The sequence below is a fragment of the Bombyx mori genome, chromosome 2 (assembly GCF_030269925.1).
Source record: "Bombyx mori chromosome 2, ASM3026992v2".
Lineage (NCBI taxonomy): Eukaryota > Metazoa > Arthropoda > Insecta > Lepidoptera > Bombycidae > Bombyx > Bombyx mori.
Window position 1 is genome coordinate 5,364,950 of NC_085108.1, and position 15,860 is coordinate 5,380,809.

Consider the following 15,860-nt stretch of genomic DNA (forward strand, 5'->3'; position numbering starts at 1 on the left):
TTTTTAACTTACTTGGCCGGCTATTGTGAGTTTTGCCATTGACGGGGAAACGTTGATGGTGAGTATTTGCATATAGACAATGAATTATTTGCGTGTTTGTGCCGATGTGCCTTGCTAAGTGAGGGTAATCTTAAGGATAATCTTTTTAGAACTTGGCGACTTTTTGGCGGGAACGCGAGGAGTGAAGTTGTGTGATTTGTTTTATTTTGTCTATTTAGTGTTTCTTCAGGTTTAAATGTGTAATAACGGTGGTATATTAACTGTTTAATATCTGTGAAAGTGCACAAATGTGGGAAAATGAAACAAAGCTGCTGGACGTAACTTCTCGGGTTCCTCCAAAAAGTCCACTGAAAAAATCTCAGTAAATGACCACCATTTTACTGCGATTGTATTTCATCCAATATCATCTCATCTCATTTAATTTAATTTCATCCCAGTTGATTAATATCTCAAATTAATCATCTTCATTTCATTTCAATCCATATTATCATTTTTCATAAAAATAAGAATATAAATTAAAATAAGATATGACTTAAAGGTCTTAGTTACCAGGTCATAAAATCACTTAAAAAATTAGAACTTGGTTGGTATAGAAACAAACTTTTTTTTTATTGCCCTTGTAGGCAGACGAGCATACGGCCCACCTGAAGGTGAGTGGTCAGCTTTGTCCGTTTGGACTTTAGCATGGGCACAACTAAGCCGCTGCCAACTTAAGTGTTTTCATCGATAGTTCCTGTATTGTACCACATAGATGTCAAGCAGCGACTATCCTCCATCGTTCAGGGTCGCATTCTCACTTTCTTCGGGCATGTGTCGCGGCGGGGTGACGACTCAGTTGAGCGCCTTGTGGTGCAGGGCATGATAGAGGGTACAAGACCGCGCGGCAGATCACCGTTACGATGGACCGACCAAATAAAGGCAGCTCTAAACGGTCCCGTGAACGAGTGCACAAGAAGGGCCGCGGTACGCGAGGAATGGCGACGTCTGGTGAAGCGCACCACCAACCGAAGTGATGACCACGACCACTCTGCCAAGAGTGCATACGACTGAGAAGAAAAGATGTAGCGAAAAATCAAATCATCATATTAAAATCATAATAAGGATAATTTTAACAGAATCATGTACCAAACAAAAACACGTATTATCAGAAATGTTTGCAGAGCGTTCGCTGCACAGAGATATGAACTTGGGAATGATGACTAATTTATTATTCTAAGGTCGCAATATGATACGCCTTTAATGCGTATCATTACTGTATTTAGAACACACTGTTTGCCTATGATACGTGTATTTTAATCGTTTTAGCATAGATGAGCTCTCGGCTAAGTGTAGCGGCAATCTTAACCTAAATGCCGCAGTTTTAATGGGTAAATAATGAGCGCATGAATACATGAGAAATAGATAGGATAAGTATCAATTTTAGCGAGCAAGGATTTGGTTTATGGTACCTTTTTTTCCCTACCTATGCTGATAGCCTTGAGGCTATTTCAGCTTCTCCTTGACGTGTAGGTGAGCTCACGGGGCTCAAACCGAAGTGTTGCTAACACTGGCCCTAGCAAGAGCAGTGCTTCGACCCACTGAGAAGATCCGCCGAGAAACTCAGCGGGCTATAGTAACTCATTATTACTATACCCGTGAACGTAACCACCCTCTCTTTTTCTTCTTCTTCTATTTCTTTTCTTTTCTTTTCTTTCTTCTTTTCTTCTTCACTCTTTTTCACATGAAAATACTGAATAGACTATAAAAAAAGCTCTATAACTCTAATGACATAAATCATATAATATGTTCCATGGGGAGTGCTCTGAGGAAATGTTCGAGATGATACCATCATCTCGTTTTTACCATCGCACCGCCTGCCACCGGAGTAGAGTTCATCCATACTATCTGGAACCACTGTGGTCATCCACAGTGCGTTTGCGTTTCCAGAGATCCTTTTTGCACGTACCATCCGGTTTTGGAATGACATGACATGTCCTTCTTCAAACGAGGCTTGTGGAGAGTATTAAGCGGTAGGCAGCCGCTTGGCTCTGCCCCTGGCATTGTTGAAGTCCATGGGCGACGGTAACCACTCACCATCAGGTGGGCCGTACGCAAGTCTGCCTACAAGGGCAATAAAAAAAGTGATGTTAAAGCACCGTATGTGCGAACTGTTTTTTCTTATTCTCTATATCAGTAACAGAGATACGTCTGTACATTATAGATAAATTTTTTTATTTTTTATTTCATGCTTTGTTGTCCCAGACAATTAGTCCGACTGTTGAGAATCGAGATCAAAGGGAACTAGAACCACATACGCCCGTGCTGACATCAACCTTATCTAAATTAGAATAAGGCATCCATTTAAATGCACGCATTATGGTTTGAAAAATAAAAAAGTTACCAATGCCAATGATTCATGCAAATTCGATGACGGGGCGTGACGTCGGTACTTATAACTGCACTACTCAAATTCTGGTTGACAATACGAAAATATTAAATAAATAATACTAAAAACTAACAAAATACGCTTTTATAGAAAATCCAACTAAACAATTGAAAATATGTTTTAATAAATTTGAATTCAAAACAGTGTATGAAAAAATTATTATAATGTAAAAAAAGTATATTAAAAACTTCGATCAATAATAGTACTAGATTAAAGATCAGGAACAAAAATAAGACGCTCCAGTGGCCACGTTTGCAGACACGAAAACATCTTCATTTCTTAGAAAAAAGTTTAATAATGTTAACGACTTCAGTTTATTCTAAACCTTATTACTTAAACATAAAGTTTAATTACCATTGCAAAATATATGTATTTAGGTCCTTTCGTCAGAAAAAGAATATTATGGAATAAATTTAAAATGTCACTTGAACATAAAAAGACATCAGTACAAAAATATTTATTCTAAAATGATACTTAAAGCCTAATTTATAAGGTTAAAAATATTTGTTTAAAATTTCGTGCTTATTGTATTGTGGAACTAGATGTAGTTCTTGGTATTACATTTCAATGCTCAGAACACAGTAAGTATTGAAAGACATAGAGTTGCAGAATATACATATTTGTTTTAGGTTTGTTTTGTATGGTCGCAACTATTTTTGACCGATTAAAAAAAGTAGTAGATAATATTTTACATTGCCGCTATTACAACAAATAGGTGATAAAAAATAAAATTGAATAAAGTAAAAAAAAATATGAAAGGAAACACGATACATGTTTTCCACGTATTCTTTATACAGAAGTAATTAAAACAATAATGTAGGTTTAATTACCTTTAAACAGATTCAGTTTGTTATAAAGCTGTCTTTTAGAAGTCATTTTTATATGAGCGGTTTCTTTTTTACAAATATAATGTAATCTTATATCAATGAATTTTTCTATAATCAGTTTAATTTAGGCTTATTTTATGGCTGTGTTCGTTTCCCCCAGAAAACAAATCCTTTTCAGCATATACGCTTAAAATATTTACAAATACATATAAAGTTTTTTAATACTTTTTTGCATTGATTTGCCACCACCATTGAACAATTCTAGAATTTTTATAAGGGTTCTATATTTCTTCTCCTCTTTCTTTCGCGACAATATATATCCATTGTGCACAGCGACAAGGGGCTACTAGGAAATCTACAAACAAAAATATCATTATAAAATAACAAAACTACTCTATGCATTCCCTATTCAAGAATTGGTGTTGTTTGTTACAATAGTTGGTGCCTTGTTGCAAACATTGGCCAAACAATTACAATATTCGTAAATTGTGTTTTATTTACAATATAATTGTGTTTATTATTTTATGAAAAACACTTAATAATATAAATTTACCAAAAAAAGATATTCCTTCCAAAACCTTGATGTTACGGTGGTTTTTTACTCAGTTTTTGAACGCGCATTGCAGCGTTTTGACGTCTTAGTGTTGGCTATGATTGGACCATACTAATTTGAAATAAGACCACAAATTTATTTGTGGTCTTATTTTTCGGGCCGTTTTTGAAGCGCTAATCGCGAATCTAGTTATTATTGATCGAAGATTAAAAACAAACGATGCGCGTGCAACTTGGTGCACGTGAATGAAGTGAAATGAAATGAAGTTTTTTACTGGTGGTAGGACCTCTTGTGAGTCCGCACGGGTACGTACCACCGCCCCGCCTATTTCTGCCGTGAAGCAGCAATGCGTTACGGTTTGAAGTGTGGGGCAGCCGTTGTAACTATACTGAGACCTTAGAATTTATATATCAAGGTGGGTGACGCATTTACGTTGTGGATGTCTATGGGCTCCAGTAACCGCCCATCTAAGCAATAAAAAAAAAATTATATTATTATAGTATAGTGTTAAATAGTTTAATATAATATACCTAGTCAACTTAATGCAACCTGTCGACGATCCTAGTTCGGTGTTCCGACACGCGCTCCGCTAATGAGCATCAATAATCCTAAATTGACTCGTGTAAGTACTTTAATTGATACGTCTAGGCGTACCGTTGATCAGTTTGACAGCAACAGAAGAATTTAGATCTTACTAGTGATCCCGCAGTAGTCGAAATTCGACAATAATTAATTGGAATTGTAAGTTTGTACACTTTTATGATTGTATTTTATACTTCTATAATCACAAATTTCGCCAAGGCTACTCTATAAAAATATTAACAAAGACAAACAATATTTAATCTATTCTCAATTTGACAACAGGCGTCAAGAACAAAAGTTTGACAATAAATAGTATGCATGTGTGTGTGCGTCAAATACATGGTATGTTGTGTGTGTAATGTTTTCTTTATTGATTTAATGTATCTTTTATGCATTATTTAAAAAAAATATTAACATTGTGCACTTCTTCTCTATATTCTCTATAAGTGTAGAAAATTTCATACTCCTCCGTCCACGCAATTTTCGTAAAAAGTGATACAAAGTTTTTACTTCACGTATTTAATATATAGATTTCGATTTGAATTACTGTTAGAAGTATTATATTATAGTCTTTGTCGTATCAATCTTGTTTGAGCTGTCGTGGTCGTCTGTCAGTATCATCTGCTGTGGGCAGATGCTATGAGCCTCAAGAGCAATCACCACTTCTCTCGGTTTGTGATGAGCCTGGGACGCTCGTGCAAATAACCGCCAACTTGACTTTGTCGCGTCGTTTCGGATCCTCCCTATCCACTAACGGTGCTTTTAGGTACCTCAAGCTCCGGTCATCGTTCTCGTCGAACCCGTCTCTTGCGACGAAGGGCTCGGCGAGTAAATGAATCCACAGACACAGCCCTTTGAGTTTCTCGCCGGATCCTTCTCAATGGGTCGCGTTTCCGATCCGGTGGTAGATTCTGCGAAGCACTGCTCTTGCTAGAGTTAGTCTTAGAAGGATTGAGCCCCGTGAGCTCACCTACTAGTTCGGTGAATCTAGAATAACCCCTTGAGGTTACTAGAATAGATAGGGAAAAAAAATGACTTTGTCGGTCCATTCGCATGATAGTAGTTTAGGATTAATTAAATTATTATTTTTAATCAGATCATATCGAGGAGTGCAAGGCTATTTCGTTTAAGCGACATTTTGCTTAATGCGGTAGGCAGCGGCTTGGCTCTGCTCTTGGCATTGCTGAAGTCCATGGGCGACGGTAGCCACTCACCATCAGGTGGGCCGTATGCTCGTCTGCCTACAAAGGCAATAAAAAAATAAAAAAAAATAATATGCGACATTTATTTTTGTAATTAAAGATCCGTTTAATTTGGTATTAGTTTTAATTGAACATCAATTAACTTTACTCCATTGAAAATAGCTGAAGAAGTTTCTTTTGTTAGAATTTTTGTTTCCCAATTTTTATCCTTTAAATGACTCCGTTGTAAAGTTTCAAAAATGTCAAAATGTTAAATCAAATATCATTTCTCCCCTCGATGTGTGGTAGATACGTAGATTCCCGTAGATGGATAAAAACAAATAGTTTTATGTGAACAGGAAAACATTGAAAGCGCGTGAAGGTCATTAGAGTTTCCACGATCTTTTTTTTTTTTTTTTTTCTTCTACTTTAACCCCTGCGATCAGTCGCCAAGACTGATCAGGTGAGTTGCGAGAGGTTATGGTTTGGAGGGACAGAGCCAATGCTCCGTCTCGCCTTAGTAGGGTAGCACGTCGGCTCTCTTGAGACTTTTAATTGGATTTGGCTGCAATAGTAAGCCGGACAACGGGTTTGGGTGAGCTTTCAAGCGGTTCTTATAGTTGGCTGAGTATCGTTTAACTTTCTTCCAAGATGGTTGGGATTTCCAGGTACTCGTTGATTTCCGAATTTCGAGTATACCAAGGTGCCGACGAGAGTACCCTCAGGATACTGTTTTGAGCTCTCTGGAGGCACATAATGTTGGATTTGCTGGCTGTCGACCACAGTTGGATTCCATACGTCCAGATCGGTTTTATTATTGAGCAATACACCCTTAACTTGTTGGATAGGGATAAGGCAGCCTGTCTACCGAGAAGCCCGAGTAGGTTTTTAAATCTAATGTTAATTTCATTACGCTTTGTTTTTATGTGGTCTTTCCATGTCATCCTTCGGTCCAAGTGAAATCCAAGATACTTAACACAGGTTGATTGCGGCAATGTATCACGATCATTTGATGGTGTATTTTATGTCCCTTATCATGGTGGCTTCGTGACGTACTGCTTACAAGAGTCTGGTAATTAAAGATATGAGTCGGATATCAAAGATTTCTTTTTTCTAGTTGGGATTTCTTATAATGTAAGATGCTACTTTTACGATTGCATGCAGCAGAGATGCGAATGTTGCGATGGGTGTGTGGAGTAACGAGAATGGATAGAATACGGAATGAATATGTTAGAGGGAGTCTGAAAGTGGCACCTGTGACAGAGAAGCTGAGGGGTGCGCGTTTGGGATGGCATCGGTGAAGTCCATGGGCGACGATAACCACTCACCATCAGGTGGGCTATATGATCGTCTGCCTTCAAGGGCAATAAAAAAACCTCCAATCTCTGTCTCGCTTCTGAAGGTTTCTCACTAACCCGAGTTTCTAGGTTATGGAGGTACAGATATGGCCAGAATTGATTTAGTAAATATGCACTGAATAAATGTATGGATTAATAATAATATCAATAACATATCTATATATTAATACGTGAAGCAAAAACTTTGTCCCCTTTTTACGAAAATTGCGCGGACGGAGGAGTATGAAATTTCCCACACTTATAGAGAATATAAAGAAGGAGTGGAGGAAAACATTACACCCACTACCATGTATTTGACACAACACATATATATATAAATATACTCTTTGTTTATTGTCAATTGTCCAACTTATTAGTGCTTAAAGTCTATGGTCAAATTGAGAATAGACGAATATTGTTTGTCTTTATTATTATTTATGTATAGTGTAGTTTTGGCGAAATCTGTGATAATATAATCTAATATATAAAATTCTCGTGTCACAATGTTCGTTCCCATACTCCTCCGAAACCGCTTGACCGATTCTCATGAATTTTTTTATGCATATTCAGTAAGCCTGAGAATCGGCTACTATCTATTTTTCATACCCCTAAGTGATTAGAGTTGTCCACCCCTAAAATTTTTTTTTTTATTTGGACGTTTTTTTTCGTTATAATTAGGTATTATGTGGTTGAATGAGGTTTTGTTATTTTTATTATATATTCCCTCATCGTTCACGGCACTACATACCTCTTTCACTTCTTTACGACATCCTTACACACTTACAATAAGTTAGTTTTTTTTTCTACACTAGAAATTCCCTAGAAATCTTATATATGGCAAAACAATGTTTGCCGGGTCAGCTAGTATAAGTATAATAGTATTTGACAATAGAATCATAACAATGTTTAAACATAAAATTTCAGTTCATTAAAGCCGAATTTCGACTACTACGGGACCACTAGTTATAATAATTACGGTAGACAAAATCAAACAACATAAATCTTATATATTTTTATTTGAATACAAAAAAAAAACTATTTATTTTCTGTTTTCCGTTTTTATCTTTTCTACGTACTGTTGTGATTCGTAACGTTTTATCAAAAATGTCCCTATCAATTGTGGCTGTTTTGTGATGTTTTTATTCTGCCGCACTTTGGATGCACACCTCCTTTGGATGTCGTATGTTACGGACGTGTCACAATTTTATTTAAATGTTAATTTAAATTCTTACTCCGTAAAATAAAGTGCATAAAATCATAAAGTACCAGGCGACCAAAACTACAAGGAAGTGGTGTCAACAAATAATATGAGTGAGTGAGAACACAAATTTAGACAAATCCACAGATTCGGTAGAATCTGGCGCCAAGTTCCGTTCAAAAATCCTGTTGTAAACGGAGCGCCAGACTACCGACTGTGTTTACTGTAAGCAGAACGGTTTTTTGAGGTTGCGAAATTTTATTTAATTCTACGGTACTTCTGGTTCCTAAATTGTACATTATATCAATCACTCACAACTTTATTTTACTGATATTAACTAGTTATATCAATTACAACAATTAATCTACTTGAAATTATTAATTTTATCACCACAAACTATAGCTCGCTCAAAAATTTCGATCCTGACTTTTTTTCGATGTAAAGGTGACATGCCACAGACTATAAATTTCGAGAATACATGGTAATCTACGGCCGCCAGGGTGCGCTGGAATTATTCCTACATTTGTAATGGATTTTATGACCTGGTAACAGACCTTTAAGTCATATCTTATTTTAATTTATGTTATGGAGTGAAATGAAATGAAGATGATTAATTTGAGACATTAATCAACTGGGATGAAATGAAATGAGATGATATGGGATGAAATATAATCTCAGTAAAATGGTGGTCATTTATTAAGATCTCAGTGGACTTTTTGGAGGATTTTTTTTTTTTGGTCAGGAGGAAATCTCCGGACTTCCGCCCTCCACTGGGGGTGGAGGGCGGGGCATGTCAGAGTCGAACTGACTAAAACCTCCTGTCGCTCAACAACCAACGTCCAAACCTCGCATGAGACAGAACTCATGAAGAGGCAGAGGGGGGAAAGTGAAGCGTTTAGTGCGGAGCACATCTCTCCCATCACCCTCCCCCTCGGGACGCCAGACCGGCGGTCGTCGGCGCTACGACCACCAGCCCTCTCGGTCGGCAGGCTATCCGAAGCCCGCCTAGATGGCGCCGGTTAGAGTGAGCTATCCTACGGAATACCCCGCTGGACCAGAACCAGCGTGGGTCGAGGATAGCCGGTCTTCCATCACACGGATGCTCTTGCGTAAAACGCATGCAGAGCAGCTTGCACGTCGTCTTCTTAGGCCCCCCTCGCCGGTCCCCAGACCGACATGTGAGGGGGACCCGAAACACTTAGAGGGCCAGGACTTGGGCGAGATCCGCCTCCCTGGCCCCCGCTCGACGGCGGCTGGCTTGCGCGTCTCTCACGCACCCCGCTGCCTCCTTCTGCGAGATGGTGCACACGCAGAAGTCGAACATCGCCTTCCACGACTCGTCGTCGCCGAGCATCGATGCCACAACAATCGGCAACGACAAGTCGTTTCCTATTTTTGCGACGAGGACACGGCGCCACCCCTTCCATGCCGGGCCGTATGCTCCGCAGTGTCCAAGTCGCAACCACAATGGTGGCACTCTGCCGTCGGCTCGGCTCCGATCGGTGCAGGAGCTCACCGAAGCAACCATGCTCAGTGAGCACCTGCGTGAGCCGGAAAGTGAGGCGTCCTCTGTCACGATTCACCCAATCTACAAGGACCGGGCGAATCGCCTCGACGGTCCTACGACCGGCCGAAGGATCAGCCAGCCGCCTGGACCATGACTTCAGCACGGACCGCCGAGATTGGGCCCTCCGCGCTCTGACCACACTGGGGCTGGGACGCGCCACGCCCCGGGCACGAAGGTCAGCCCGCCACTGATAGTCAGCGGCGAGCGCCTCTGCTTCCAGAACCCAAGGCGGCGTCCCAGCCAGTACACACGCCGCCTCAAAGGAGATGGTGCGATAACCACGGATGACCCTGACCGCCGATGGAGCGTTGCGGCTGTTGCAGCAGCTTCGCCACCCCCACGGCCAGGGACTGGCCCCACACGGTCGCCCCGTATAGGGCCATTGATCGCACCACTCCCGTATAGAGACGGCGCGTCACCTGGTCAGGCCCTCCGACGTTGGGCAGAAGCCGGCTTAACGCGTCGGCCACCCCCAACAAACGAGGGACCAGGTTCTGAAAGCGAGCACGGAAGGTCCAACGACTGTCCAGGATGAGGCCGAGGTACTTCAACTGCATCCCGACCCCTACACGGACGCCTCCAACCACGATATGGGCATCGACAGTTGGGAGGATACCGAGAAGTTACGTACAGCGGCTTTGTTTCATTTTCCCACATTTGTGCATTTTCACAGATATTAAACAGTTAATAAACCACCATCATTACACATTTAAACCCGAAGAAACACTAAATAGACAAATTAAAACAAATCACACAACTTCACACCTCGCGTTCCCGCCAAAAAGTCAATTATCCTACATAAACTGTAGCTTCAAGGGGATAGTTTGCGGTTCTTATTGAACGGTGAACATTATATAATGTTAATGTTGTTACTGTTAGTATTTCAGTATATGTACTGCAGAAGCAAGTACTGTTGTTACTGTTGGAGGGACAATTTTGTTTTGTAATGTATTACCGAAATACTTCACGAGATGGCGATACAAAAAAATCCCTTCCCAAAACTATAAAACCGTTGTGATTGTCTACGAATAAATAATATTTAACAGAAATCTCCCAAACGCTTGAAGGAGGTTACACATGATGCTAAGGCTGGCTGGTACTTTGCACAGAGAGTGAGTCTGGCTGTCCAACGAGGCAACGTAGCCAGTATCTTGGGGACTGTGCCTCCTTCAAGCGCGTTGGAAGATCTGTTCTACTGTGTGGGTTGAGTTATGTTAAATTATTTTGATTTGACTTTTTGTTAATAAATAAAATATATCATTTATTAAAAAAAAAAAATATTTATTCGTATAATAAATAATATTATAAATAATATTTATTCGTAGGTGATTGTTTAAGATGCTATGAATATTTCGGTTTTGATTTAATCAAAATAACTTGAACTTTACTACTGAATTCCGAAGAAAATTCTAATTAAGGCTGAGCTATGTTCAGCTTTTTATTTAAGCCTCTTACTGTAGTTTTTAAATTACATTTATGCGGATTGATGTTTCAAGGCTTTCAGATTTTAATTTTTAAATCTGAAATAATTAAGAACAGCGCCATCTACCTTTCGCATTTGAAACAGAATTTAATTCGGTTTAAATTTGTAAAAGTTGATGTTGATTATTATTACACTAATTAATTGAGCGTTTCATTAGCTTTTAAGCTGAGCGACTATTTATAGTTTATTTTTATTCTATTGTCTATTTTTGTTAAGTAATAAATGAGCAAAAAATAATACTTAACAAAAAGATATGAAATCCGAACAAAAACAGTTTCACTGTAAAAAATTGCGCCAAGTCCACGTTCATAAAACTCATCTCAATAACATCTACACAGCCAGTCTACACCAGGGTGCTCTAAAACTCCTTAACCAAAACATTAGAAGTATAAATAGAAATTTTGATGGATTAACTACCCTTCTTGAACGTAGTGGAACGACATGGGACTTGATTATACTCACTGAATGTTGGCTACTTCACTCTCCCCCTATACCAGTTATGCAAGGTTATAATTTGGCTGCTACTAGCCGTCACCGCACTCAAAATGAGGGAGTTATAGTCTATAGCCGCACGCACCCAGCTTCAAATATATTTTAAAGAGCCGGAAATTCATGACGCTAACTGCCTCGCACTAACGATAAACAAGGATACCGTAGTTATTGCTATATACCGCCCACCGGCTCAACAAAATTTTACATTGTTTCTAGAATCCCTTAATGAACTTTTAAAGTCTTATTCATCTTATTTACTTATTTATTTATTTATTTAAATAAGTACTGCCACATCACAAACATCTAACATTGAAAATAAATTTAAACTATTTAATTTATGGCCTGATGCATGTGACAACAATGGCGTACATAGCATTGGCAATTCATCGGCTCGAAAATGGAATACAATAATAACAATAATAATTAAAAAAAACAGTACTATTTGTTGAAATATTAATAAAAATGTCATGTCATATCGAAAAGAAGAAAAGAAGAAATGTTAATATAATGTCAAGTAACAACAAGTCAGTTATAGAACAAGAAATGATCAACGATTAAAGTTAAAGTTAAGGTCCCTTTTCATCTTTTCCTATTCTGTCCTTAAATACACGCAACTTGTCGTGGAACACATCAAGATCGGGCATCACTGTGATAAGGGAATGATACTCATCAATTATTCTACGGAGAGGTGCCTGCCGTCCCAAATTAGATTTTACAGGTGGGGTGTAGAAAATATATTTGAGTTTCCCGCGAGGATAGGTACGGGGAACCCTTAAAGGCATGTTCTCTAGAAAGTAGCTGCACTGATATTGACCGCTTACGACTTTGTGGAAGAAGGACATGTCCAATAAAAGTCTCCGTTCACGAAGAGAACACATTCGAAACCTAATTAGGCGCTCTTTGTAAGGATTTCTGTGCGAAAAACCGCTAGAATTATAAGCTAAATGCCTAGTGAACGCTCTTTGAATGCTCTCAACGCGTTGCGAATGCACGGCATAATACGGATTCCATACAACGCTGGCGAACTCAAGATGACTGCGCACCAAGGTTTGGTAAAGCAAGATTTTGGTGCGCTGACGCCTAAATCCGCCCGAGTTACGTTTCAAAAATCCGAGCATTTGAGCTGCTTTTGTGACAGACTTGTTAATGTGCGAGGTGAATTTAAGTTGACTGTCAACTATCACGCCAAGATCTCGGATTTCGTTAACTTCTGCCAGTGCTGTACCATCAAGCTTATATTCCGTAGCAAGTTGCTTTCTTTTTCTAGTAAATTTAATGTGAAAGCATTTATTTGCGTTGAGTGTCATACTGTTACAGCGACACCATTGTAGGATCGCATCTAGGTCACTTTGCAATTGGCGACAGTCGACAACAGAAACTATGGTTTTGTATATCTTGAGGTCATCGGCAAATAGTGACACCTTACAGTGACTTACTTTATCGACTATGTCGTTAATAAAGATTATGAAAAGAAGGGGTCCCAAATGTGATCCCTGGGGCACACCGGTATCTGCAAAATAAGTTTTTGAGTTAAATCCATTTACAGACACCGACTGAGGTCTCTGTTGCAAGTAAGACTCGAACCATTTCAAAAGTGGGCCATCCACACCGAACCCATACAATTTCCTCAAAAGAATTGAATGGTTAACTCGATCAAAAGCACTGCTAAAGTCGGTGTAGATGGCGTCAACCTGCCTGCCTGAGTCAACTTCATTAGACACATTGGAAATATAAGGGACCAAGTTAGTGACGATTGAGCGACCACGTCTAAAACCGTGCTGTGAATCTGAGATGCTACTGTCCACAAGCCGAAAGATTACAGGATAGACAATCGATTCAAATAGTTTAGAGAAGCAAGACAGGATGGAAATAGGGCGATAGTTTTTAACGTCAGAATTTTCTCCTTTCTTAAAGACTGGTACAATGCGCGCTTTTTTCCACTCGGACGGAAATGTCCCATCCGCTAATGATCGGTTAAATATTAAGGACAGAGGCAGAGCTACAGCAGAGCCGCATCTTTTCACAAATACCGGCGGAATCCCATCCGGGCCAGCACCCTTCGCAGAGTCGATCTTTTTGATCGCTTTAAGCACCTCAATTTCTTCGATAGCCAATGAACACAACATCCGTTGTGGGGACCCGCAGCACTGAGATTCAAGCGTAAAGTTATCCGGAGGCGTTGAGCTGGGCAAGTAAATTGAGGCAAAATGTTCTGCAAAAAGATTCACAATGTCAGGGCCTGTTTTTACTACCTGATCTTTCAAATTCATAGATGCAGGTATGGATGAGTCACTACCTCTTTTATGTTTAATAAAGCTCCAGAAAAGCTTAGGGTTTTTAGGGATATTAGCTTCGATGTTATTCCTATAATCTGAATAGCATTTATCGTACATTGTGTGGCATCTAGAGCGGAGCAGACGGTATTCAATTTCGTCTCTAGGGTTTCTGTATTTTTTGAACCTTTTCCGAATTTTTTCCTTTTCTTGTAATAGTTTGATGAAGGAGGTGCTGAACCATTTAGGGAACTTAGATTTATTAAGGGTTTGTTTCGGCACATATTCTTCTAAGAGATCGTCCACTATTTTGTAAAATTTTATCAGCATTAAATCAATATTTTCACAGCCCGATAACTTTGTTTGCCAATCAACACCTTTCAGATTTTTAACTATGGATGGATAATCTGCTCTATAGAAGTTATATCTAGGCTTGCATTTGGGCTTAAGATAGACAAGTTTATTGTAGGGCAAATTCAACAGTAGATTAGGATGCTGCTTATAAAATTTGCTCAGCTCGCTCGAAGGGCTCACAACATATGCATCTCGGCAGCTGGTTATAACCAAATCTAAAAACCTGTTGTCACTATTTGCAATTGCATTGACTTGAAAGAGATTGTTAATGAAAACAAAGTCAGTAATAGAATGTCCCAGAGGAGAGTTATGGTTTGAGGGTACCATATAATTACTATCCTTATGAGGGTCCCAACTAATAAAACCCAAGTTAAAATCACCTAAAATAACAAGATCATCGGCCCGATCGGCAATGTTATCTGCGCTATCTAAAAAATACTTGAGAGTTTCGGTTTTAACTGGTGGAGGAAGATATACAACGCATATAGCAAGCTTCCTAGTACTTGAGCCAATGTTAATATGCAAAGTGACCCACAAGTCCTCCACATTTGTTTCCCAACTCTTGACACGAGCAGACGGTATGTCCCTAGAAACAGCTAAGAGCACCCCACCGCCGTCTTTTTTAGAATTACCACTGCTTGATCGGTCCCGGCGATAAACAATGTATCTATCATCGATCAGTTCGTGATTAGAAATATTTGAGTTGAGCCAGGTTTCAGTAAATGCAATAATCTTATAATTCAACGTCAGAATATTTTTTGAAACCTCGTTAGTCTTAGTTCTAAGGCCCTGCACATTCTGGTAGTATATGTCAAGCATTGCGATCATCAAATACACCAATTCATTATTAGCAAAATACATTAACAACTTATACTAAAAGCTTAAGACTATCCACATTTTTAATTGCTATAGCTTGATGTTCCACTGTTTTCCGAGCAAAAATTCGCCCATTGCGAACCCATACAAATTTATAAGACATTTCCCGGGCTTTTATACGAGTTGCAGCGTGGAGCGATTTAAGTGCCGGAGTCAAATGTTCCGAAACGTAGACAGGGCTTACAGTTCCTCCAATTCCAAGATGCTGTGTACAAAGCTTCTTCTCGGGATCCTTATGATTAAATTTACTGACCGCGGCCAAAATGCTATCACGGGAACGAGGACTGCGTAGCTTAACAATCACTGGCCGAGGACGTGGATTGTCATTACTAATTTTAGCAACTCTGATAGCACGTTGGATATCTTCGTTAGTGAGCGGATTTTCAATAACTTTGGATAATTGAATGACGGTAGTGACCAAATTCTCAGATCGACTTTCCGGGATACCATTTATTTCAATATTTGATTCTCTCATATGTAGTTCAACAACGTTCAGCCTAGCAGTGAGATCTCTAATGGTTGTTTTAAGCCTCTCGTTATCACATTTTAGTTCAGTGATAGTTGAAGTTTCACTTTCGAATTTAGATTTCATCTCTTCATACTTTGTGCTCATAAATTCAAGAGAGTCTCGGAAACCATCTATCTTGTCGAGCACATTTTTAAACTCGGTCACTACAATTTTTTTAATGGTGGTGTTCAAGGCGGTAGATAT

General features: G+C 39.2%; 1 protein-coding gene and 1 long non-coding RNA gene across 21 annotated transcripts in view; one reads left to right on the forward strand and one right to left on the reverse strand.

The window, feature by feature from the left end:
• The window catches only part of LOC101747094 (phosphatidylinositol 4-phosphate 5-kinase type-1 alpha), a 98,697-nt gene that overhangs the window by 27,403 nt on the left and 55,434 nt on the right, over positions 1 to 15,860 (forward strand). The window contains exon 1 of one of the 20 annotated variants that reach the window (XM_062672735.1): positions 8,062 to 8,216. The exons of 18 other annotated variants lie outside the window; for them this stretch is intronic. In XM_062672735.1, coding sequence (XP_062528719.1) covers positions 8,213 to 8,216 — 4 coding nt within the window. In that variant the 5' untranslated portion in view covers positions 8,062 to 8,212. Of the gene's footprint in view, positions 1 to 8,061; positions 8,217 to 15,860 lie in introns of those variants that run through there. One more of the 20 variants, XM_062672732.1, reaches the window with a different exon arrangement.
• On the reverse strand, positions 2,709 to 3,989 carry LOC134200513 (uncharacterized). The gene is made up of 2 exons (XR_009975469.1): positions 3,806 to 3,989; positions 2,709 to 3,607 (listed from the first exon to the last, which is right to left on the reverse strand). It is a non-coding gene; the product is annotated as an uncharacterized LOC134200513 (long non-coding RNA).